The 27366-nt window shown below is 39.6% G+C and overlaps 1 protein-coding gene across 3 annotated transcripts in view; it reads right to left on the bottom strand.

Moving 5' to 3' along the window:
• The window catches only part of USP54 (ubiquitin specific peptidase 54), a 104499-nt gene that overhangs the window by 50896 nt on the left and 26237 nt on the right, over positions 1–27366 (bottom strand). For 2 of the 3 annotated variants that reach the window (XM_030486119.1, XM_030486120.1), the window contains exons 2-3: positions 3225–4084; positions 398–490 (exon numbers count right to left, since the gene is read on the bottom strand). In XM_030486119.1, coding sequence (XP_030341979.1) covers positions 398–490; positions 3225–3371 — 240 coding nt within the window. In that variant the 5' untranslated portion in view covers positions 3372–4084. Of the gene's footprint in view, positions 1–397; positions 491–3224; positions 4085–20074; positions 20346–27366 lie in introns of those variants that run through there. The other variant, XM_030486121.1, reaches the window with a different exon arrangement.

The raw sequence follows: 27366 nt of genomic DNA, 5'->3' as shown, positions 1-27366 counted from the left end.
ATAGCTAAAGTAGCTCTGAAGGAAAAGTAATTTCTGAAGAGCAACCTAACTGTATACACAGTATGATATTTATACACAAAATGATAAATAAGAAAAAATTAAGCAAATTGATGTTTTACTGGCTGAACTGATCTTCTGAACAACATGAAAGCTGACAATGATCTGCACTCCCCTGATAAGAGTCCTTGTATCTGAAAACTTTACCTGGAGTATTTTCACAGTTTACTGGCCTGAACATAATTTAAAGAGTACTGTGAGTGTCTTGGGTCAGTACTGATCAGATTTACCTTTGTTCTCCTGAATTTCTGGATGAAAGTTTGATTACACATATTAATCAAATATTAGAAATATTTCTGTTAATTTTTTTAAATGTTTTGAATTTATTTCCAACTTTTACCTTAAGAGCACAGAAGATACAAGAATCTCCCATACATTTGTGTGTTGTGATTTGCCGGAAACTGCGTCGAAAAATGTCCAGATGCCAAAGAACCTGAAATACAAAAAGGCCACAGCCAATTTTATGAATATATAAAATACTGCAAAAAGCTCTGATTAAAATTGCACATGCTAAATAATCACAGAAGTAGCCTAATTCCAGTGAACATCACTTTTAAAACAGGATGCCTTTTATCTAACTGCAAGTTGACATTTTCATCTTTGTTCCTCAGCTGTAGCATTCATTTACATTAATTTACAGTAGGACATCCCTCTGAATTTCTTGCCATGTGCTTTTAGATTAAAAAACTCAGTTCCTGTCCATGTGGTAGTCCCAGCTTAAACAGCACTTGCCCTGACTGCTCCCCCTCGCTGGCACCACATTGTGCAGCCACATCATGAGGCTGGGCAGAGCTGCCAAGAACACCCCATCGACTGCTGGGGCCAAAACCTGTCTGTCGTTCCACCTCCTAGGCAGCCTCCTTGTTCTGAGCAGAAAGCCCAAATGCTGGAAAAATGGAGCACCAACGGCATATACATTAACAAGCCGTTATGCCCAATATTATCATTAGGAAGTGTACTTACATGCCATGATTACTGGCAGATTTTTAACCCTAACTTGTGTGGGCAGTTATACTCTTCTCTCAGGATAGGTGTGGTGGTAATACCACGTTATATGGTCACAGCATATAAAAGCAAGTAGGCTCTTCTGTGCTCTGCTAGCAACAGCAACAGGCAATGTTTGCTGTAACAGTGCCAACTTTTATGCTTAAGTTTTACCACTAAATCTGTGTAATCTGGGCCAATTATCTAAATTCTTATCTGCAAAACAGCAACAATACTGATCTCTGAGATTTTTTACAGTCAGCTCTTTATATATACATGTGGTTGGTGCTGGATATTTCAGCTTCAACTAACAATAACTGGACCTTCTTGGAAGCCTCAGAGCCACCAGCCTTTCAGGAGGCAGAAGCTTGCACTGAAAGAAGCCTTCACCTAAATCACGTCCTGCCATGTTCCGGCGTGACAAGGTCCAGGCTGGCATCTGGCTGGGTAAATGCTCTGTTAGCATAAACAGAGGAACCAAACTTCTTATTTGTAATGAACTTGTCCAGACCAAGTGGCTAGAAAAAAAAAAAATCAAGCACTTTGAAAAAAGTTGTGCTGGTTTCAAGAAGTATTTCCAGCTGGAGCAATTTGTTAACTAAACCACAGCACACAAACATTACCTAAAATTATATTTAAAAACACATTTATTGAATATTTGATCTGCAAGGTTTCCCAAAACTTCAGAATTGTCATGGCTATGTTTATACTCAAACTTTCCCTATACTTAAGGGCCTGGGAGGCAACATAAGCCTTGGAACCATCTGATTACACACAACATTCCTGAAGAACTACTGCAGACTTCACAAAAGGACAAAAAAATAATATATTTAGGAACAAGCCCAATTTTTTGATGTAACTGGCTTTGGAGTTTATCTTGAATGTTTATAGAAATATTTAAGAGTAAGGAACAACAAGCATTCAAGAGCCTCTCAGACTAAAGCTGAATGTTAAAAAATTAAAATTAAGAAAACAGAAGTATATATATTTTATGAAATTATTACTATCTTGCTTTTTTTTGAAATTCAGCTTTGACAGTAAATATTTTTGGTATCCTGTCTCTCTTAAGCTTTAGAAGAAAACAGTTTATGTAGAAGACTAAAGGTCAGGTCACTTTCATCTTCATATATGGCATGCAGCTGTTAGGTTCTACTTAGTTCTAACCTAAGTTCAGTAACTCAGTATTAGGAGGCAGCTAGTGATTATACCTTACAACTTAACAGAAGCAATGAAGTACACAATTGGAAACTCCACTTTTCACTTTTCTTACTATAAATTCTCTTTGTACCTAGTCCTATATTTCATGGCTTATTAAGCCTTTTGAGCGTCACTGATGTTTTTCTTTGGATTATTTGCATTTAGGGGTATCTTGAAGCCTGAACCTAAAGTTAGTTGAGAACTTAATTATGCTCATGGGAGAAAAAGGGGGGAGGAAACAACAAAAAACCATGTACCAAAACACACAAAAAAAAGCAACCACAGAAACACAGTCTGTGCTAGACAGACAAGTCATATGAAGGGATGGAAACTGATGTGGAGAAAGGGTTTTAAACCCTGCAGACAGGACTATCTCAGATTAAAAACCTCTAAATGGTGACAATACCATTATAGCAGCCATACCACTCCACTGAATTTTGACACAGGAAAAGGTTTTTCTTCTAAATCGAAAGGTTAACACTCAGTCATCTAAGCTAAGCATCTACAAATCAGCAGTTAAAAGAAAGCTACATAAAAAGAATCTTGTATAGGTATTATCCTGAACTTGACTGGTTCAATAAAAAAGTTAGATCTAATGTTCAATAAAAAAGTTCAATGTGTACTCCTTTTAAGGAGCAGACATTCTGCAAGCTATGCAACATTCTATTATTTTAAAGTAATTCTTTTACATATACTTTCTGCTTTGGTTGACATATTACAAGTTTACACAAACAAGAGACTGAAATACACTAAGTGATGACTATGCAAATGCTGTCGATTTCTGCAGGAAAACCTGAAAATTAAAAAAGGCTGCCCTATAGCTCAACTAGTCTGCACTTCCACATGTAACTTTACTCTAACTAGACCCACAAACAACTATGCAGTCAAGCCTGGCTCTATCTGTTGAATAGTCAAGCCTGAGAAAATACTGCAATAGACAGAGGATAAAGAAATAAACTTTTTTTTTTTTTATTCTGTGCTCTTACCTGTAGTGCGCTATTCAGGAAGCAACTGTTCTGTCCTGGTTCATTGCTGAGACCTTTACTGGGTGCTATTGAGGTTGTATTTCGTGGAGTAAACATGCCCTGTACATTCCCCCGACCCACGGAAAAGTAATTTCTTTTCCAAGACATCTTCTAGTTTCAGCTGTAGAATATGCAGGTTTAGGCTGGCAGAGTATTTGACTTGGATCAGACCCTTCCTTTCTTTCACTGAAATTCAAAACTAGAACAACATCCAATCTTCTTTAAATTATAGTTTAAGCAGAATTTATCCTTTTATCAGGACACAAGTGGTTTGCTTCTTTTAAATCCAGCCCAGGATGCTATTCTTCATTTGATGCTTATGTATGCAAAAACCTCTTTTACAAGCAGCCACATACAAAGTTTGCAAACGGAAGGAATCCATGGTCATGCAAGTTCATCTGTTATACTGCTTCTCCCTTTTCCAAACAGGCAGTGACTTCAGGGAACAAATGGCAAATCAAGTTGGTCCCAGAATCATGGAGAAAAAACAACAGCTACCTCCCACACCCCAAAACCCCCAGCTTCTCTAATCCTTTTATAATCCTCCTGCAGAAGATGGGAAAAATCCAATTAGCAAGGGAGCAGAGAAACCAAAACCAAAATAAAAGCTTGGCAACTCCCTTTCAGTTACATCTATATTGGGTGATGAAAGAGACATCATCCTCACAGGGGAAAAAGAAGCAACTCCAGGACTTCAGAGTGAAGAGCTTTTAAGCAGCAAAAATTCTCTGATACAGTTGTTTTAATTCTGTGTGCGATCTTTAGAAGTTTCTTCTCCTGATCCTCCTTTTGCAATCGGAATGCCCAGCCGTGCCAGAAAGCTTGAGAGAGAAAAATAATCAAAGGCTTACGTCATTTAATTACTCTCTTGGTTTTGTGGTGTTCTGCCAAGACCAGTGTTGCCTCACCTCCCACAATACACTGAATCTTCTGAGACAAAGCAAAAAACACAAACCTTCCTCCACCCAAAAAATAAGGTAACATGGAAAAGAACAGAGAACTCCAAGAAAAGTATGCAAAAGAAAGAGGGCTGGAGTATGTTGTAAGGGTTAAGAAGAAAGTTAGATTAATAAAAATAAACCACAGTATTCATGTGTATCTATGGCAGTTTTCATATGTATCCTTGACAATCTAGTAAGATCTTCTAGTCATTCAAACAGTAGTATGAGGATTTGTGATTCTGTGAATACACAGTAGCACGCTGCCCACCCTAGAACCGAGATTTTGCACTGAACTTCGAAGGCCAAGAAGACAAAGGCAAAGGCTTACCCTGAACTCAGCAGCCTACAGCTCTATCCAGAACAAAACAGTTCCCAAATTTTCTTAATTAGAAACTATGTGCTTCTCTACAAAAAGTTACATAATCTAGGTACAATATCTTCCAAAAGACATTGATGCTCTGAAGAAGTCAGAACTATTCCATAGAAAGTGTTCTTCCCATGACAAGTTCACTTTTTCCCTCATCTCACAGGAAATACAAAAAAGAATTTGATCTAAGAAATTCCTAGAAACAGGAACTAGAAGATTCATGGCAAAACATTTTTCAAAGCTCTTACAAGTGTAGCCCATCTGTATTTACTTTACAGACAATTGCATAATATTTTCCAGGGACATTCCCAATGACATTTAGGATTATCCCATTTTTTATACACAAAATAACAACTGAATGTACCTATTAAGGCTCGTATAAGCAAGATGGTTATTTCACACATACTGAAATAATAATTGCAGCATGAAGTCACTACAAAATAGATACACACAGAGTATGTACATCAGCAAAGATTAACTAAGAGCGTAATTCCTTATAAAGATATCCTAGGTATCTGTGAAGGCACGTTTTTTTGCCTTCCACACAATTATAAATTCATCTCCTGTCAAAACTCAGAAGGAACTTCCTCAACATCTGCAAATGTGTTACAACAGCCTTACCCATCCCCTTCTAGTAATATTTTGTTTGTGCTTCTATTAAACTCATTCTACAAATATTAATGAAGTCTCAGCATTGCTGTAAGGCAGGCAAATATCTATATACAGATGAATATTCTTCTTGGTTGCCAGTGTGCCATGCAAAATTTTCAGATGTGCTTGCAAGCCTGCAGACCATTACCATGCCCGTCGCACAACATTCCTGAGCACTGAACATATACAGGATTCATTTCAAAGCAATTTCAGTCTCGGTCCCCTTTCTTTGCTCAATCCCTTAATGAACCATGAACCAACCATACTATGTGAGGTAATTCAGTTTCAAGCAACAATTTAAGGATCTCTGTACACTAACGCCACTTGCAATAGCTGCCAGTGGCTAAGCCTGTGCTGCAGAGACAGAGCAGGATGGAGCAGGACGCTATGTGAATGAGCTGAGGCAAGCAGGCTCTGGGCTACCTCACAAAAACCCCTGAGCCAAGCACTCCATCATCTCCTTTTCATAGCATCTATGAAAAGATAGACAATACAATCCAAAACATACCCAAAACGCACAGCTGTGAGCAACACCTATTCAGTGGACTTCAAGTTCAAAGCAAAATTCTGCTCTCAAAATGAGCTATAAAACTTTTAAGTACTTTTTCAGCTAAGCTGTCTCAGTTATGATAAAGCAAATACATCTTTTTCTATTTATTTTTATTGTTGTGGAACCAAAATCAGATTAGAGACTTTGTGGTTCACCTGTCACTGCAGCAAGATTATCGCAAGCTGCCCAGGACTCTTGCAGTAACCATGCAAGCTTGCTCCCTGCACTACGTGTGCACAGTCTTAGCAGAACTGACTTCTTACTACGTATTTGCTATGATCACTCATAAACTCAAGTTCAGTTTGCTCATTTGGCTATATAGCCTTTGCAGAGCTAAGAACAAGCAGAAAACACTTAAGCTGCTAACCACCCAGTTATGACAAAACCAGATCTCTGGAGATCCATGGCAGCTTCACACTTTGCCAACCTCCAAAAACTTATTGGTGTTATGTAACTACAAAATAAAATCCTAGTTAATCTGAAATCTATGTAAGACATCATTTGTATGGATTATTTATGGACCCGCTTAGCTTCTGCTCTATCATAAAAAGGGTAACAAATAGCAAGCAGGAAAAAAGAATTTCTGTAAAAACCAACCATTATTAAAACATCGTGGGTTTTTTCCACCATCACTGACTAACCAGCAGAAAAAAGCTAACCATCCCATACTTTAAACACCCAATATACCATTGCTAAGAAAACAGCAGCGATCTGCAAGGGAAAAGGAAGCCTACTGCTGTGCAAGCCTGTCAGCAGATGTAGGTGTTCTCCAAAACACGGTACTTCTCCCAGATACTGTGTTGGCTTGTAAGTGGTCCCAGCCACAGAACTAAAGAAAAAAACAAAATTTACTTTCTGAAATAAAATCATGATAACACTTTGATGACATATGCCACAAGCTTCACAGAATTACACAGTTACATGAGAAAAGATTTTCATGTATTCTTTCCAATTAAAGTTTTCCAGAAAGACTGCTGCCCTATTAAGAACACATACAAGCCAACAGCTTGTTAATAGTACAAGGAAAACCCCTACAATTGAATTGCCAATGGCATTTCCCAGCCTTCTGTAGCATTTCAATGTTGTGACAACTGCAGCTCCACATAACTCTTATATTAAAAAAAAAACAAAAATAAAAAACACACACAAAACAAACAGAAAAAGAAACAAAACCAAACCAACAAACAAAAAACCACCTCAGATGACAGATTCAAAAGCTGTAGCTACTGTATGTCCCAGTGACATCTTGGCATTACTCCCAAAGACTGAGTCTGAAGTAAAAGAGAAAGGTATTATCAGACTTGAGAAAACTGTTTTTATAGTAAAGAGAGAGGATTCTCATAGCTGGAAATGTTGCTAATACAGAAATATGACCAAAATAGGAGGAGTGCCAGATGCAAAAGCATAAATGATGCTCTTGATGCATTACTCAAAACATTATCTTAGAGAAACAATGAACTGAGGCAGAAAGCCTATATACTTTTAAGGTACTTGAATTCCGTTTATCATACTAAGAACACTATTCACTGGAATAAGGCACTAAATTAATCTAGCCAGTGTGATTAAAAAGGCTAACTATATCCCTGAAAAGCTGCACAGACTTGTAATAATGTTACACAATTTTATAATAAAGAATAATATATTTAAAAAAACCATAAAGAGTATATAATAAAAAAAAAAATATATTAAATCCAGCATTCTAGATCTTCCCTCGAATTCATGCTGTTCATCAACAGCTTTCTTCAGGAAGGAGGGCTCCCAGCTGCAGAGTCAGGCTCAACAGACAAGAGAAGGGCATGGGCACCACTACTATCTGTCTCCACCAATGCAACCCCAGAGCAAAACTGTCCATGCTTCAAGCACGTACTTCTGGCCTGAAGAAACCCACTCTTGTCTTTGAGACAGAAGAGCACAGCCCTCTACATGTACCATGGAAGAGTTCAAGTCCCTGTTCATTCTCATATTCATTTACTAAATCAATCCAACAGAAACATAACATCCCAAGTTGCCTCCTTTGTTCTCTGGTAAGGTCCCACTATCACTGTTCATTTTAAGGGGAAAAAATAAATAAATAAATAAATAGTAACATTACTCTCTCACTGCAGCCTCCTGCCTCTTCGAACATTTTAGGCTACTGCTTTATGTACCATTCCAGGCACACGGCTGAATTAAAACAACCCATCTAGGAAAGGACATGCCTCCATTTAGCACTAAGTATGGCTGAAACCACCAATTAAGTATGTATCACACACTGTTAAATAAGAGCAGAGGCCCATTACTTTTTTTTTCCCTGAAGAAACTTTCAAAACACAGAATAAAGTAAATGCTTCAATGTGCGAATGTGTGTGGGTTTAGATAAGAGACCCCCACACACCTCCAAGATCCTACCACCTTTTCTGTCAGTAGGGAGTAGATTGATGGTCTTGAGGGCAAACTGCTCTTTCACATTCCACACCACCTCAGAAATACTAAACAAATGAGAAATTGCTTTTAAACAAAGAAGAAAGAATTGTCCAAGGCAAAGGATTTTGGTCAAAGCTTTCAGCCAGATGGCTCCTGGCTGGGTGGCTCTTCTAGTGAGGAAGCATGGGAATGATCCCCTCGACTGATTGCATGTTCTCAGCTAGAGGGGAAAAAAGTTTTCACAACTAGAGGCTTGAGAACATACTTTCTCCATGTAGCTGAAACGATCAAAGTAGTTGCTAATTTCTGCATACATTCATATTGATACCTCTGCAGTTAAATATAATTTAACAGCCTTGTTTACAGTTTAGACAATCCAAAGGATAGCCAGCTTTGCAAGTCGGTCTAAATTCAACCTTGAAGGTGATGAAATAAAATAAAGGGACAGAAAATGTTCCCATTACCAAAGAACCGTGCAGCTGGATGACGAAAAGTGTGAATGAGGCAGTGATCTCAAAGGTAAGCATACCTGACAGAAGCTGCTGCACAACCAAAGGAGGAATGACTTCCTCTTGAGGATGTCTCCTATTTATGATTCTTAGCTAGCCAAAAATACCAGACAGATTTCTTTGTGTACCTAGATGACACAGTGTAACCACAAGAAAGTACAATTATTTCCATTCATATCTATCTCCCAGAACTTTCTGAGAGTGCAAATGGGAACATACACCAACTTTCTGCTTTCTGCATGCATTTTCTCAGTCTTGATTGATATGCTGGGAGTAAAGCAGGGAGGGGGGAAGCCTGATGTCAAGCTTACACCTATTTGTCAGTCTTCCTTTTAGAGGAAGAGCTTAATTACTCGGCTTTGTGCTACTTGTACCTACTGGCTGGAACCAGGAACTTAACAGCACCTGACAGTGCCGCTGACGTGCATGACAGACTCATATTGGTCTTCCTTATTTTTCATTCTGCTATTGCACAATTCCTAATCTGTGAAGTGTTGTAAAGTTATGACAAAGCTGTGAATATCAGAGACCATAGGCTAATTCCCAGAACCATCTTTGAAGACATACTCAAGTGTTTGTATAGGGTCATGATAAGCAGTCTTTCAGACACCAGGAAATGTTTCCACTTACCTGATGAAAAAGGAATTATCCAAAAGTAAAAGTTCCTAGTAAAGACCATTAAATGATTTTAGACTGAAGATTAAAAACAAACGTTTCTCCAAATCCACTTTAGAGAGTCAGGGTACAGCAAGTCTGTGACAAACACTATGGGACTTCCCAGAAGACACAATGAAAGCCATTTCAGAGAGATAACCTCAAGATAACAGAAACCAGAACTGAAGGGATTAGACAGAACAGTGAGTAAACTGCAATAACACTCATCCATCCTTGACTAAACCTGCTGCAATTTCAGACACTACCAGTGTATCTGTACAGCCTACCAACCACTAGAAGAAACTGTAGGTAGGATACTGACGAGCAAAATTGCCTCTTTGGAATACAACTCCCTGAAGAGGCAACAGTGGCATTCCTGAAGTAGTAGTCAGCTTACTGCTTATACAGTGATTGGAAGGAGAAAACTGAACAAGCTCTTTATGAAGAAAGCATATGTTCCTACACCAACTTTTCAAACCAACAAATAACCCATGAAAAACAAAAAGCGACTCACTCTCTGTTCCTGTTAACTGCTCAGGCCAACAAAGACCATGGAGAGACCATGCCCTGCAGGAACACCCTAAAGTGAGACTGCAGAGCTGCTGGAGTCAAGCATAGCTTTATATTGCATGAACATATTCTTTACAGCAAGCAGTACTTCAACTTCTTCATCCAAAATGCTTGTGGATTTTATAAAACTATAGTGGACTGTCTCTTAAAACAGTGTAATGAAATCTTGCGAACACTTACTTAATCTGAATCATTTGATTTTAAGCCTGACAGTCAGCCAAATCTATTTAAAGAGCATCTCTCACAGTAAAAAAGCAGCCGAAAGCCAATGGCTTTGGACTGCAGAAGTTTCAGTGGTGGTGAAGGACTGGAAATTTCTACCTACTTGAGCTCAAGGAGAATCTCTCTGCTTCTTCCCAGCTGCCTACAGGTGCTTCTCCAGGATTACAAAGTCTTAGCAGTCATTTCTGCAGCCCTTTCTGAAAGGACATCAGCTGACAAAAACCCGTCTTCCATGCAAAATTATGACCATGTAGACTTCTGTTCAAAATAGTCACTTATCCCGTAGAGCTACTGAGACAGAAGGATAGCCATGTCTAAATTTTAATAAAGCAGTTAGTAGGACTCAAAGTATCCAGTTGGCTCTCAAATAATCATAAAAGCTATTAGAACCCACCCAGTAAAGAGCTCTAGCATATGACAACCATTCAAAGGCAAATTACAGTAAAAATAAATTAAAAGGCCAAACACACAGCTCTAAGTACCTAAGTAACCAGCATTACAGCCTTTTCTAACTGAAAATAACTTATCCTGCAAGATGATCTAGAAGTTTCTGGAAGAAAGCATCTCTGCAATTTGTATAAGCACAATGTGGAATAACTGAGTTATAAAGGGCTTCTGTTCGAAGACAAACAATGAGAGAGATGAGGTCAGAACTAGAAACGCGAAGGCCACGTTATTTACTTTGTGTGAGGCTTATTGCCAAAACACACTTTACTCCCCAGATAAAACTTTTTTATCAAAAACATGGTATTAATAACCACTGATCTCATGCACCACAGTACTTTCAGCATACGCATTTGCTGTGCAGGTTACAGGGAATGAAAGCAGGCAAGCCCGCAGCTTTGTGTCCTACTTCTGAAATCCTTTGGAAGCAGCTGCCCCCCTCTCTGTTACACAGCCCAAAGGATCTGTTATCTCAACAACTTTTCTCTGACAGTTGAAGAGGGATGGAATATATATAAAATTAAGAAAGGCTGCCCAGCCCGAAGTAAATTCAAAACATTTCAAAACAATCCTCACTCCCTTAAGATCTTCCCTTCACAGCTGCCCAGCTCTTTAAGACTGCTGGACACGATAATAAAAGCATCTTAACACACCTGGATTTCCAAAGTGATTATCCTGAAGTTTTGCATTGTTTCCTACAGGAAATCTAAGTTTATTCTCCCACGCCTGTATTAGAAAAAAACCACCCTACCTACCCCTAGGCTTGGTCCTGGGTATTTCACAAGGAGGAAAGGTGGGGTGAAACCAGCTTTTCATTCCACCCCATATGGAACTTGTGGAATTCAGGTAAGTAGGGAAAACACAGCAGCTTCAACTGTTACGCAAGTGCCCAAAAGCAGTTAAACATCACCAGTCAATCCTATGCAACACATAAAATCAAGACGAATAGGAACAGGACAGCTGTCAAGCATATGGTAAAACGGAAGAAATGCTGCAGAAATGACTGCTAAGACTTTGTAAAGCAAAGTAAAATGGAAGGTTCTGGTTCGAATCTAGCAAACAGCCAGCCAGCCTCCTGCTGCCAATTATTCCTTTTCCAAATCTTCACCTTGGCTCTCCAAGGAGAGCTTGAAGATGAATTTAGTATTTGATTTAATCGCCAGATATAAACATTTTCATTGCAAAATTCTGTAGCTTACAGCCATCAGAATTACAATAAGATTGCAAGCCCCTTTTTCCTGTGGCACCTTATTCACAAGAAATTAACTTCATCTCTCTTCCAATAGTATCAATGACCCAAGAAGACTAAAGTTTTCTACTTTGGCTTGCAAATTCCAGCCCAACAATGACTAAAGAGTTCCTAGAAGCTTTCAGATGTAGTTGGTAGTATCCAACATAAGGCTTAATGACTGACAACAAGTCCTAAAATCCTGCCACCATTCTTTTCCCGACCTTGCAGACTTTCACCACAGAACAGAAAAATTCCTGTTCTGTAACAGCTACCTTGTTATAACTATGAGATTTCCTGTCAATTTTCATACCCGTTTCCTTCCTAAGCCAGTAGCGGTCAACTCCAAACTCACATGATGTTCACGTTACACCACCACAAATCCCTCTGTTTCATTCAATTCTATCTAAATATACTTCGATTTCAGTAACATTTGAAGCAACCGAATGCGTTAGCGCACACACATCCACACAGAACAAAACACACACGTAAGCAAGAAGTAGATTTCGCAGGAAAACAAGCAAACAGAAGAACTCCAGCACCATTAGTACTTCAATTTTGAAGGAAAAACAAAACAGACTAAGCTAACGCAGCAACACATTAAAAGCACCAACAGACATTGGCCAAACAGATGGCTAGCCTTTGGGTGGAGAAATAGGTCTTTCTGGTGATGTGTTAAGAATCTCAAAGTCAAATACTGCAAGGAACTGTTCTCTCCAGGTAGTGCAAAAGAGGAAAGTCTACACCCAGAGCAGAAACCAGTTTCCTCAACACAGGCAGCACATAATGGACTTTGTGATACAACTGGCTAGTGAAAACCTCCACAAAGGATGGGCAGACAATTCCCACCTCTCTCATGATCAACAGATGGGGACAGACAATATAAAAGCATTTACTCCCTCTTTTGTCTTAGCTCTATTCTATAGTATTTGGTATTAAAATGTTACAGCTTATTCTCAAACTATTAATTCACTGTACTTTGTGTTTTACCTATACCACCATTACCACATACCAAGATGGCTTATAACACTCACATTCTTACCAGACTCATAAAATACTGAGGTGCAAAATCAAAGCAATATAGAAGAACTCACATAAACAAATATCAGCAGAGAGAGCAAAGAAAGAGTGAGCAGCAGCTCAAGGTGCCTATTCTGGCTCCTAGTATTAAATGCTTACATCATATTTTTCCTGCCTTGCTAAAACCGACAAGCAGAAGGAATGCTACTGCACCACAGACTATTACATAGATTAATACTTCTACACAAAAATATAAAACCATGCACCCAGTATCCACAACATGCTGATTATTCCTCTTTTTTTAAGCAGTCATCTGTGCTGTATAGCTATAAATAACACTTCAGCAGAATCACGAGTGTGCGCACACATGCATAAGCGCTTAATAATCTCAGTTTGGGTTTAAGATCATTACTATTTAGTTTTAGAGGAATAAGCATAACTAACAGGAAAAGGGAAACTCATTTTTGCTTCATTTAGCTTTGTATACAGAAGCATTTTCCCACCAAACCCACTGAAGACTTCAGAATCTGAGTAGGAAAAACACCTGCACATACCACAAGAAAAAGCTTATGGAATCAAAATATACCATATCCAACAGCAGTTAACAGCACATAGGAAGAGAAAAACAAACAGGTTGGGGGAAAGATACCATGATAAACACTTCAACAACAACCTGGAACAGAAGAGCAGGGTGAAGAGAACTCAAAGCCCAATTTCTGTTTTCTATACAACTAGACCAGCAGAAGACAACATCTGATTAATACATTTAGGGAAATTGCAGAGGAAAAGACTGTGCAAGCTGTTGAGGTAGTTTTATTTTCCTTTTTTAGATAGGAAGCAAACAGACATGACCAAAACTCAAAACTTTACATCCCGAACTTGAACACAGTGCTATCTCACACCAGCAGATAACGCTTTTTTAATATGCTGCCACAGCTTCCGTGGGGCTCCTGCACCCCAAGACCAGACCTGGCCAACCAGCCTCTTATTTTAAAGTGGATAATGACAACTGAACGCACAACAGTCTTGAACTCACAGCTAAACACCAAATACAGGCAAGGTCACGTAATGATTCCTACAAACACAGAAAAGAAGTCCTTGGATAACAGGATGTGCACCTAGCTCCATTACCTGAAATTTTACTTTCATTGAGAAGCCCCTTACAAATAGACAATATTCTCTGCTTAAATCCTTCTGGTATATGACATTCTGAAAGATGTACCAGAATAAATATTTTGTGGGGAAAAAAAAAACCCCAAACCCACAACCCTGATATCTGTTTATCAAGCAGTTGCAAAAAAAACCCCTTCAAATCCAGTTCAACACATTTCACTGTGTGAAATTTCAAGTAGATGGCTACAACAGGCAAAAGCTACTTTCTTGGATTTTTGTATACAGTATATTTGTCAGAAATACACTTCAGAAACTAAAACATTACAGAATATGCACAGTATAGACAGATGGAAGTTTCAAGTGCGCAAAGCAGATTGTATCCTATAAACAAATTTTCTAAAACACAGATCTTTCATTTTATGTTAGAACTAAAAGTAAGGTGAAGCTGTAAGATTTGTATATGAACTTACAAAACTCTGGCCTCTTTGAATTCAAAGTATGAATTCGAATTTCTAAGTTACAATTTGAAGAGACTGTCTATGTAAGCCTTACCAGATGCTACTATAAGGAACTAGTTCCATACTGATTTTAAAAACTTACAAAATTCTTCCTTACAGATTTTAGTATCTTAAAACCTTGGGACATGCTGTGAAGAAAGCTGCTGTTCACTCTGTAAAATGCAGAAACAATGATACAATTACCTTGTACCAAAACCAGGCTTATAGAGATGATGTTATTGTTTTCATTCAGAAAGGTTGTTTCATCTTCACCAGAAAAGTACTGTGAAACTACGAAATGCAAAAGGGATTATTTTGTGTCCTGCTGTGGCCTGGAGAGATCCACAAAGCATGAAAGAGACTCTTGTTAAGCACAAGCAGGCTCTGTCCTAATGGGTCACAGAAGCAGAAGCTGTGCAAATGCAGTCTAATACAAGCTGAACAGACCAGTTGGGTGTTGGGATAAGGAAAAGAAGAATGATGTCAACAGCTTTGATTTATTTATTCTCTGCCTTGCAATGAAATGACACTACTGAGTGGCACCAGCAGCTCCCTACAAAAAAAACAAACAAAAAAAAAAACCAAAAAAACCCAACCACACCAGAAGTGCTCGAGAGGAGGTATACACCACAAAAGGAGCCTTTCCACATTATTTGCAGGTTTGCTCAATGGCAGAAAAAGAGCATGAAGAGGTAGTTCGCAAGAGTTCCTCTCTTTGCAACTGGAAGAAACCTGTTAAATTAAAACAGAATTCTGCGGGTGCCCAGTGGAGTTATAATACATCTAACCAACTGGTACTTGTGGACAGAAAAACACCATTAATAAAACTTGTCGTTGTTGTCATCATTATTTTAAAACAGAATGAAAAAAGTTTGAGGGTATGTACACACGCTCCCACATACAAAACCAAGGCGTGGCCTGACAGCACTGCAAAGTAGCCAGCCAACAACAAATGTTAAAGCCACTGAGTTCAACACTGAAAGGGTAGCTAGAGAAAACACCAGCCTTGCTCAGTTTTGGACAATAGGATTTCAGCCTGGACTGTAAATAAAAGGATGCTTACTTCAGAGATTTAGTTAAATTTCTTGCAGCAGCAGTTCAGCTGTTTCAATGCTACTGTGGGTCTAAGCACTACTGAATAGCAAGCAGCTACTTCTGTTATTCTCCCAAATCTAATCCTGCACTGATGGTTGAAACCACTTGTGAAACTAAAGACAGCGTGCATTTGGCAGAAACCACATACCATTCCAACAGTGACTCCACTCCCAGAAGCGCTGCAAGGTTAAGCACAAAGGATTACACAGCTTCTGGCCCTAGTTTAGCCCAGAATACATGAAATTTACAAAGCACAGCATCTTAAACTGGTATGTTATATTCTGTGCACTCAGTTAATCTTTCTTTTCCCCCCTGTAGAGAGAAGTACTCAGCCTAAATTGATGTGTCTCATCCCTTCAAGCAGAGTGCCTCAGGGAACGAGACTGAGGCAGAGAGAAGCTTTGGGAAAAGGTCTCAGGCAAAAGACAACAAGGGCTCTAGGGGTTCTTCTGCTCTATCACACAAAGCAGGGGATGGGGAAATAACTGGGTCTCAGGATGGTACATTTATGTAAGTGTTTGGCTTCTGGCTTCTAATTATGTGTGTGATCCTTTGAGAGTGTGGCTCTGCCATGCAGCACCGTTGGAGGCAGGGGTACAGCTCCATTCTGGCCTGTCCATCTTGGGGAGGTACCAAGAGTGTTCAAAGGAGAGAGCTCCAGGGACTACAGGGTATGGCTGGTCCTAGACATGGCACAAAATTTCTGACAGATATTTGGGGCCACTCAGTGACTGAGAGGCTTGAAAGCAGAGACAGTGGGCAACAGGAAAGTTGCACACAAGTTTATTTCCATTTTGGTTTACCTAGTTCTTTGGAATTTTCTCTTTCAAAAAAGAAAAAATTCTAGTACTTATTTAAATAAAAATTGGCTTTTTTGATATTAAAATCCTTTCAGTCTTTTGCGAGCTCATTAAAAGAGAAGGGAGCCCTCCAAACCTGTGGAGGACTCCATATCCTGCCATGGCAACCCAAAACAGTCTCTGAGGCTTGCATTTTACCCCAGCCTCTAGCCCATGTTACACAGCTGTATCCATACCAGCACCACCTGGAGCTGGTCACAGGACAGAGCCTTCACCTTCCAACTGCACAGCAGAGTGACATGCCACACATTGCCCACACTTCCTCTTGCCCAATCCTGTGAGGACAAGACCTGTCGATACTGCTCCAGGCTTACACCTCCGAGCACTGCTAATGATGTACAGTATAACTTGTTTTCCTCAGAATTCCCTAGACAATATGCTGGAAACATAAAAAGCTGCTGAAGGGACTAACTGTTGCATTTGACAGAAGAGGGTCTGAGGAAGATTAGCAAGTTCATAGAGGAACAGATGCAGAACCAGAAAACCAGCAAGGCAATAAAAGGACAAAACCAAACATAGTCCTGTTCAAAAGTCCTCTCCCTCAGAATAATCAGCCTTCAAGGAACAATCACCTGACATCTGGGAAAGCAGTATCTGTAAAAGTTATGCTTATCAAGAAGGGTTACCACACCATGACGGTATTTTCAGTAACCTCAATACACCACAAGAAACACTTTGTTGAGAAACTATTTACAAAATTTTCCTTCAATGCTAGAAGAAAGCATTCAGACACACTGTTACTATTATTATTATCCATTGCTTAACCAGCATTACAACATATAATACTTCCTTAGACACACCTATAAGGGAGACAGGAAAAAATAAGAATATTCTATCCAGATTAAGAGTCTATGCATCCTTCCTCTGTGATTAAGAAAATAAATCATACACATGTCCATGTGCACACATGCAACCAGATGGCTGACCTGGAAAAATCTTACATTTCTGGTCAATTGGGACTGAAGTCACTCTATCTGAAGCTAAACTCTGAGCTTGAGCCAAAACGTGTGGTGTTAGATCTATTTCCTCTGTTAGCCTAGACAGAAGTTCTATGATTTATGATTTCTTTTCTGGCTTTTTAACATTCTCGTTTTTTCCCAGTCCTCCCCAAGTTGTCCAATTCCCATATACTCTGGTCACCTAGGTACCCACCCACTAGGACAGCAATAGTAACACACATCCTCTTGTGGAATCCAGTACCTGAGAAACTTAGAAAAAACTTGTAAAATTTTATACATATTAATATACATATTAACATTAATAATATAATTAATATAAATACATATATATATTAATATATCAGCTAAAAAAACTATTATTACAATCCAAACCATCAGAACCTGAAAAGACACAACTGGAAAAGGGATGAAATGACATGCTGTGACACACTATTCTTTGGAAGAAGTAATCTTGTCTCGCAGCTTACATCTGTGACAACTCCCAGGAGAAACAGCAACTGATTAACATCATTTGGCTCTTAGTGGAGTCAAAAACCATCATTCTGCGAAACCTACAAACAGTACAAACGCATTTGTTCCGGCTCTCTTCATTTTGCTTCTTCATAACTAGAAATCCTCGTTTTCTTGAATAAAAGTATATACATATGTTTGTATCTATTCTTGAGGATAGTATGAGCATAATATTTTGTAAAACATTGCTTTGAATATATGCCACTATTCTGCCTTCCCATAGCACGTCAGTCTCTGCATGCGCTTTCTAAGGGCCCTCAGGTCCAGCATAATATTGACTTTCCCGTTCGTAACTACATTATTAAATCCTGCCCCAAAAGTTGATGGTGCCAGCCTTCACCAACCATTTGTTACATTATAAAGCAAGTGCTTCTGTTTTCTCTCCCTCAGACAAGATGGAAACATACCAAAACCATCTACAAAACTAGCTGGTTATCCTCCAAATCGCTCCTTTCCTGCCAAGCACGGAGAAGCTCAGTGGTGAGGCAGCAGGTGTGCCAAAACCATTGTTCATCATGACAGCCACCACAGTCTGCTTCCTTTGCTCCTCTGGCTGTTTGTCATGTTCCTCTGGCCTTAGACAGGGAACTCTCTAACCCAGAATCAGCCTGTTTGGGTTTTTAATATACTTAAACCTCAGATTACTGCTGTAACCTGAAGGCATAAGTACTTTATAAATTAACAACTTCAAAAAACACAAAAAACCCTGTATGTCCACTACAATGCTCTCCGTTTGTCAAATAGAAGCAAGAGGTTTTATTGCACCCTCAGGATTGGGGGAGGGGGGTGTGGGGTGTGTGGATATTTAACAAAAAGTGCCTAAGGCTTCTCTAACTCCCACACACAACGTACTAGAAGGACAACCTACCACTTCAGATACAGGCAATGTCTCAGAGTGACCTTTCTATACGAACAAATGAACCCAAACTCTCATGGCCAGGAAAGAGGGCACTCCCCTCTTCACCCCAGTGCGCTGGGGCAGGCAGTTAACACCTCTGCCCTTTGGCTCACAGGAGCAAATTCAGCTCACAAAATTAGCATTTTTGGGTGGATGGGAAGTGGGGAACTTGCTTTATTTCCTACTGGTTTAGTGACCTGAATCAACTCCTCAAGAAGTTATAGCCAGGGCAAGGAGAGTGGGCCTTCCTCTACCAGGTGTGGGTCAGCTGAGCCCTGCCTCAGCAGACTGTGATCAATCTCTCAGGCAGAGAATGCATTTGACCAGGGAGAATGTTTAATATACTGAATGATGAGCAGTAGAAATGATACATAGATGTGTTTTTTTCTTTCCTCCCCCTTTTGGTGACAAACTCTAGAACCGGATTTATCATTTTGTGGAATTACAATATTGCTTAGTATCACCAAATGTATGAAAATAGTTTGTTGGGATTTTTTTTTTCTCCCCCTCAAATCTACAAATTTAAACAAAAATGCTTCATGCTAAGCTGAAGTGAGATATGTGGAATAGTAGTGGTAGACTTCCAAATTCTCAGAATAATTACTATTTATTTTGGAAACAAGACACTTCACAGAAGGTAGGGGACCAGGAAACCAGCCAAAGCAAGTTGACTTTCACGAACCAGCACATTAAAATAACAGAAAAGCTCTACATATACTTAATACCTCATGTCATTATCAACTTTCTAACACAGAATTCAACAAGCAGAGGGAAGGAAAGCCACATCTAAATTATCAAAAAAGCAGAGCTTCTGACTAGGTAATAGTTATATTGTAAAGTAACAGGGATGGGAAATGAATTGCCAACATCCCTTCCAGCTGTGACAAACATTAAGGTGAGAAAAGATTCCTACTGCTTCATCTTCAAATTCATTATGGATACTATTAGGCAGAAAAAGCTATGGTATAGTGGACCAGGGGCAGCTTATGGCTTAGAAAGTGCCTTTCACACAGATAGCAGAACATAAATAAAATGTACCATACAAAATGACATTAGACAGCAGGACTAGAATATTGAAAAGCAAACTATTAACAAACTAAAGCAATACTCTTTCTTTGCATCTCAGAAACAAAGGCAATCCACATTGAAAATCAATATTTTCTACCTTTCAGTACCATACATAGGAAAGAATTCCTGTGATAACTTGGATTTGATTTAAAACAAACAAACCAACCAACCAACCAACCAACGAACCAGTCATGTCACAGCAGTGGTGACACTGAATTAAAACAACAGATTTAAAAAATCAGAAAGACCTACCTTCAGAAGCCACTTTCTATTTATTGCATAAATGCCACATTGGTATTGCAACAAAAGCTAGAGATCACAGTGGGTTGAGAAAACTCTCAGAGGACTCACTGCTAGAGTAACTACTCTGAGTAATACTTGCATGGAAAAATTATTTAAAGGAGGAAGAAAGAGCTAGAACAGTGTGGGAGGGGACAACCTGCTGCTTCAAACAATAGGAAGCTGTTAAAATAAAAAAACAAGGGCCTCCCTCAGCACAGGAAAGTCTCATTTGAAAAGCGCTGTCCCGACTGCCACCTACCAGGCAGGCAGCTCTGACAACAGAGATAAGGCTACAGGCCCAGCCCTGCTTACAGACAATTCCCTTAGGAAACAGGGCAAGAGGGAGGAAGGTTTTCCAAACCCCTTTTTTATAAGAGACCAGACTGGGATCAGAGGAGGAAGAGATAGGGCTGTAAGGGATGACTTCATTTTACAGCAGCAGCCTATCTGTGCAAGGCAGGGCTCCCCTTAGTGCAACAAGTGAACTGGTGAGGTTCCCGCAAAGTGTTTAGTTAAACGTAAAGGATGTTTTCTCATAGGAGGGGTTGATAACCATGAGTGACATGTAGCCACTTAACAGAAAAAGAAAACGCAAAGGGCTCAAAAGATAGCTTCAGTTTTGATCCCTAGGTTTAGATCCCCATGGCTGCAACACAAATTTAAAAGCGTTTTTTCAAAGAACAATTATTGCACGACAATTCCTGGAACCATCCCCCGTGGTTCAAAGCCAGTGATACTGATCAAGGAAAAAAGAAGTTTGTTCAGAAAAAGAGCTTCCTACTCCTAAAACCTTTCATAAGCTCAGTTACTTCAGCTCAGAAGCAGCATTACTGCATGATTATTCCCAGACTCTCTTACCATATGGCCCCAGGACACTGGTGCCATTCGCATTCAGCATCAGCTTGTTCTTCTAACATGGTTACATTCATAGCACAAACAGGGAGAGTTACTGTATATCCAAGACAAGAATAACTTTAAAGAAAACTTTGGTTATGTTACAAGAAACAATGCATACCATTGTCTTTCTGTCCTAGCACAATATAATGCTAACAAACAGAATTGGATTGAAATATAACAAGGCTTTGGACCATGCAAGGTATTGAAGATACTATCCCCACTGGGACCATTTACCTAACAGAAACAAACAATGCAAAAAGGAAGCAGTTGGAATACAATTAAATTGGTTTGCCTTAAGAACAATCCAGTCTTGCTGGATAAAAGCAGCTGAGCCAAGTTTTAACTATGTCTTTCCATAATGATAGTTTTCTGAGACAAAAATAGGAGTTAGAACAAGAAAGGAAAAAAATACAGCAAAGGCACAATACTCCAAGCAGTGTTTTACCTCATGATGATTCTATGTACTTTTTTTTTTTCAAGATTCAGATTTATGTGTGCAAATTTCAAATACAATAATTTCTGAACTGTACTAATAGAGGCATAATTGTGAACAAAGAACAGTACAATGTTCAGTAACCATGCTGGGCTCAAAACCTGCTCCACAGCTATGTGTGGTTAAAACAGCATCTGAACTCTATAGCACTCCTTCCTTAAACAGCTTGTTTCAAGGAAGCCAAACCACTTAAAAAACACAGTTTGCAACACCAGCACAGCCCTGTTCTAGGCAAAAGCAATATGCCAGTCCTCATTTTTATCATATAGAAAGAGAGACTGAGTCTTCCAGGTGTCTCGCATTATCCATTACTTGGATCTGTACAAATACCTGTACACGTCTTACCAAGAGTTAGCAAGCCTGTTTGTTCAAGTGGCATTATGTTCAGGGCTCAATGCCCTGAGGTTGGCAAGCACTCTTGCAGAGAAAACACTAGTCTCTAAGCTCCCTTCCTCCTCCTCATTCCAAAGGACAAAGCATTCGCCTCTCCTCCTCGGATATAAAGACCATATAGATGCTCCCATGACTCCACCAATTTCCTTGCTGAAGTGGTGTGGGTCAACACTTACAAAACAGCAGAAGCAGCTAAATCAGTAATACCAAGAGTGTTGCAGTGATGTTTACAAATTCCTATAGGCTTCCACCTCAGTTTCCACCATTTAGAACTCTTTCTCAGCTTTTTGCTAAAATGCTTCAGGTGACCACAGATACTCAAGTAACTGCTAGAAGTATGGATCAAATTATAGATATTTTCAAATACCTGCTTTGACACCATTTTACAGAGTCCCTCAGCATGAGGGGTCAAGTTACCTGGCTAAACGTCCAGTTCCTCAATAGCTCAGTGCATAAAGCAAGCATGAAAATTATTTTTAGTAGCTCTTTTTAAAGCAAAATCAGTTCTGCCTCTATCACGCCTAAAATTAAAACTTTTTAAACTCTCATAGCAGCAAAGGACAGGTAAGTGGTTTACTACTAAAAGAAATCCCTCCGCATCAGATAGAAAAGATCTGACTCCCTGCTGCTGATGGTCAAACAGTTCAGACAGCAAGTGGGGCCTCCGTGCCCCGAACAGAAACAAAGGGACACATCCCCAGCCAAAGCACAACAGCACTGCTGCGCTTACAAAAGAGAGCTTTGCCAAACACACCAGCTAAGCATTTGACTCACTGCCACCAAACTAAAAAAGAATTCAGAGCAGTTACCACATTTCTGCAAAGGACAGGAAGAAAGAAGAGGGGAAAAAAGTGTTTTCACTCTTCTATCATTTCACCTAAATCAGGACAGCACAGCCACCTTCAAATAGCTCTGGTCAAGTACTGCAGCCCCAGGGCTCTTAGGGCCTGACAGCAATGCTAGCAATTGCACAGCCATCTACGCAGCTACTTCAGTCTGAAATGAGGCAGGAAAACCAGGCAAGATAAAACAACAGAAACAAGCCCAGAATCTCTCTCTCCCTTTCTTGCTTTTCTGCTTTGGTTCAGAGATCAGCAATCTGAGAAGCAAATGTATTTGCAGACAACCCTAGCTATTAGAAGCATGTATGCCAACAGCATACATTCATGGTTGGCAAGACAAAGACAGATTGTCTAAGAAAACAACAAAAGTGTAAGCTAAAAAAAAAATAAATTGAAGAAACAAAATATAGATGACAGAGCTGCAATAACCATTCTTTCAGTACTGAAAACAGTTCTTTTCCCAGTGTCTGCAGAGTCATATGATTTCAGCTTGCTTCTGCTGCTGCAGATCATGGCAGCTTCCCACCCAGCAAAGGCTACGCTAGCCCTTCCCTTCACCTTCGAGTAATTTTCCACCACAGCACTCCTACTCATAGAGCTGTAAATGTCAGCACATTTAGTGTAGCTTAAATACCATAAGTTTGTCTATGTGGAAAAGTTTGTCAGGAAAAGTGCTACATGGTGAAGACGTAGTTTCTTGAGTGCCTTCAACAAGGAAGCTGGTTGCAGAAGTTCCTGCCCACCTTTCACAGATCACTTGCTCCTGTTCTCATCTGATGCTCTGTTCTGCAGATGGCAGTCTACATAGGACCACATTACAAACTGGATCATGAAAACAATCTGGGTTAAAAAAACCATAAAACAAAAGTATGAAGAGGGCTATTTTTATAATTCCAGTTATTAAGGTTACAGAGCAGTCCTGAAGTAATCAGTTACAACTGGTGGCACTACACAGACCCGCAAACTAGAAGGGGTACAGAAGCAGGCAAATAGTAGTTACAACAGCTTCTTTTATGAGCTTTGCCACCAAAGCCAAGATACCATGTAGATGCACTAATTCCTTGCATAAGTAAACTTACAGTGTGTTTTATGATACATCTATGCCAACATGACAGCTGCTACCAGGGTAGATCCATTCACCATAACATGCCCCTTCTGCTCCTCTTGTGCTAATGCTAGGTGGTCTGTAAGATGAGCTACTATAAGGTGGTAAGCCAGCAATGAACAACTCTACCAATGGAAACAAAAACAATAGGGTTTTTGTCATCAGGTAGCTCACTCAAGATTTGGAAAAACAGGCCTGGTGAGCAATGCCTCCTGACAGCAGCCTGAAGTTAGATTCTCTTACCCAGGCAACGAAGCTGTCCCTCCATCTGCAGCCAGATGCCTGTGTGGCAATCAGTAACACAGCCTAGAGGTGTGGTTTCATTAAACCGTGGGAAACACCAGTGTCAGTCTGTTTACTTTCCCTAGCCTCATGCTCCCACTGCTTCTGAGTATTGCACTGAGCTGCAAGCCAGTTGCATGAGCCACTTAGACCAAGAGCAGACATGCCACACGGGTGAGCAAGGAGAGAGCAGGAGCACCCAGTCGAGACCCAGCAAGCGGCCCAGCCCTTTCGTGAAGCAGCCACAGTGAAACTGCATTAGGTTAACATCACACTGCACTCCAGGAAAGAACAGTTCAAAACAACTGCTGCAAATTAAAACCCCTGGTTAATCTTTTCTACCCTCCTTAAGTGCATTCTTCTAGGACAGTGGTATTTAATTTAAACCATGCATCCCCTGGACTTTTAAAAGTCTGAAAACAGATGTTTGCCCCCTGGACTGAAAACCTTTGAGGTCAAAAAAGTTAATTCTGTGAAGTGGATACAAAGCAGTGACCATCAACAATCTCTTTTTGGGGGTGGAGAGGGCAGGCTGAGGAAGAGAAGCTCATGTTCCCACATCAGCAGTCCATTTTTCAAGAGGAGGGAAAAAAGCCAACAAAAACACACACACAAAAAAATCTAACAGTCTAACAAACTTCAGGGCAATGTGTTCAAACATATTAGGCTGTTCAAACACATATGCTGTACTCCGCTGACCTTCTCCACATGGCAAGACAACTGTTTAAATACTGTTTGGGGGAGGAGAACACAACAAAATCTTGATTTTACTTTATTGACATAGCTTGCTTTGGTAGGGTGGACAGAGCCTTAAAGTCTAATGGACCCATAGAATGAAAAGTGATAAAAATCAATACTGCTTTCTCCCTTCTATTAAAATCAGGTTACCTAGAGTTATTCAAGTAGCTTGTAAATTACAAGACGAGCAAAAAGCTTTTTTTGTCATTTCTCAATATTTTTAAAGAATAACCAAGCATACTGTTGTTTTGGTAGTTACCAACAGAGAATTAGAAATACTTCTGAAGCCTTCAGACACTGTCTAGTGTGAGGACAGAGTTTTTATGCCCTCCATTTTCCTTCAGGCTCCTAACTACTCATTCTCGTCCTTGCGCAAGCCTTTCCAACATGGCAACACAAGCATTCGTGTGGCCAGAGAGACAACCTGGTCAGGGTAGACAGTGATCAGGTGGAAAGACAGGCCAGGGTAGTTTGAAGTCATATCTGTTCCTCAATGTTCCCTACATAGCCCCACAAGTATTTTTTCTTTGGAGGGGGGGTGGGGGGGTAGATAGCTCAGGGTGCTAATACCGTTAAATTATTTGAAAAGCCATGGCCTCTAGTCTAAACTAGTTTTAAAAATAAGCTTAGGAGCAGTGAAGTGGAAAGGATTCCTTCGCATATGAAGTCTAGTCCACCACTACCAAAAGCACTATCGCCATAATTCCATTTCCAAGCCTTATGGTTTGACACATGAATTTGGCCTATTCACAACTTCAAGAGTAAAAACAGTTTGTATATACCGTTTGTATATACACTCCATGTTTTCCACTTCACTGAAAAAAGCTGTGTCTCTGATGTGTGTGTACTATAAGATAAGAGCGGTTCACATTGAAACCGGCCTTCCTTTTAGCAGATGACTCAAAACAAAACAGAAATACTGGGAGAAAAACAAAGCATTAGTAACCTGAGCACATCATTATGCACATACCCTGCTAGTAGTTTGATTTTTTACATCTAGAACTCTAACTCAAGTGCTTCTAATTAGTTTTACCCATAGCACTGGGACATCTGGGAGTCTACAGAACAGCTGGGGCTTAAAGGTTACCAAACACAAGCAGGAACCATAGTACCACTCTTTACCAAACAGGTACTCCCACAAATACCACAAATAACTGCATGTCTTGTTGCTACTACACTCCTAAAACCAAAACAGGCAATTTTATTGCATACTTATTCCCAGTGACTGCAAAACACACTGCACTGCATTTAATCCACCCCACTTTTTCTGACTTCCACCTCAGTATATGGACCAAAGCCAAAAGAATGTTTTATAAATATCCTATCAAGAAAAGATGGTAAAAGGTCTTCTTGATTACAAGTAAGGCACCAGGTTATAGATGCCTGTTAATCAAACAAAGCACTTAATTTCTTGGTCAAAACACGAGCACATTCTTTGAATGAGTGTGATGCCATACTCATGTGATGCCATGTGAATGACTGTCGAAAGCCACAGACAAGCCTCCTGTCACCTGTGCAGGTGAGGCAGACACACGCATTGGTTTATGCCCTAAAAGACACAGCACAACATTTGTTTCCCTGCAGGAAATGAAACTTCCTGTGGTTTTAATATGACCCTGAGACATTCAGGAATTAATTTACAGTTTGACTAAATTAGGAATCAGAAAGTAACTTTCTCTATGTAAAGCACACACACGGCATTGGACCAGCATAACTTGAGTGATAAAACCATATCCACTTTTCCCAGTGTCATCAAGAACTTACATAATTTTATGACCCTATATTATGGCACCCAATCTGTAAACTTTGATACATCAGGATCTTAGCAATGCTGTGGTACTTGCAAGAAACTCTTGAGAAAGAAGATTATGCAAAATTGCTTCAACTGCCTGCATCAAACAAACCTGATGCTTTTCAGGATTTTATCTGACATAAAAAAAGGAGATGACAGGTTGGAGGTGGAAGATTCACTTTGGAAACTAACTTACATCAGTGTGAAACCAAAATTGGTTCAAGTAACTCAAAGTAAGCTCACAAGAAAGTTCTCCATACCTATATTCATTTATCCCATTCGATGTTCTAGTTCCTCCGCTGTATTAGTTTACTTTTGTAGCACTTAACAGAAAAAGCAAGCTCACAAAGCCAGTTATAGAGAAGGTAATGAGACTCTCAGAATTGTATCTTACACCACTTTAAATTTCCTGCCCTATTTTCCGTTGTCTTATTTTTAGTGTTTGTCCTACAACTGAACCTTGGCAGACTGACATGAAGTCAGGATGTAAAGCACAGAACTCCCAAGAGCATTTAAATCCATACCATATGATATGGAAGAGCTGAAAACAAAAAAAACCCACAGAAGTCAATGACACAGGTGATTCCAGGAACCACACCAATCACTGGCGGGGAAATCAGTATTTTAAAACAAATTTTAATCTGCAATTCATAGAAGTAAACCCTCTATGAAAATCTGCCATTAAAAAGAAGAGGAGAAGCAACAGCATTTATCTTTCTT

The sequence above is a fragment of the Strigops habroptila genome, chromosome 5 (assembly GCF_004027225.2).
Source record: "Strigops habroptila isolate Jane chromosome 5, bStrHab1.2.pri, whole genome shotgun sequence".
Taxonomy (NCBI): Eukaryota; Metazoa; Chordata; class Aves; order Psittaciformes; family Psittacidae; genus Strigops; species Strigops habroptila.
Note: the sequence above shows the minus strand (reverse complement) of the source record. Positions and strands in the feature narration are given on the sequence as shown.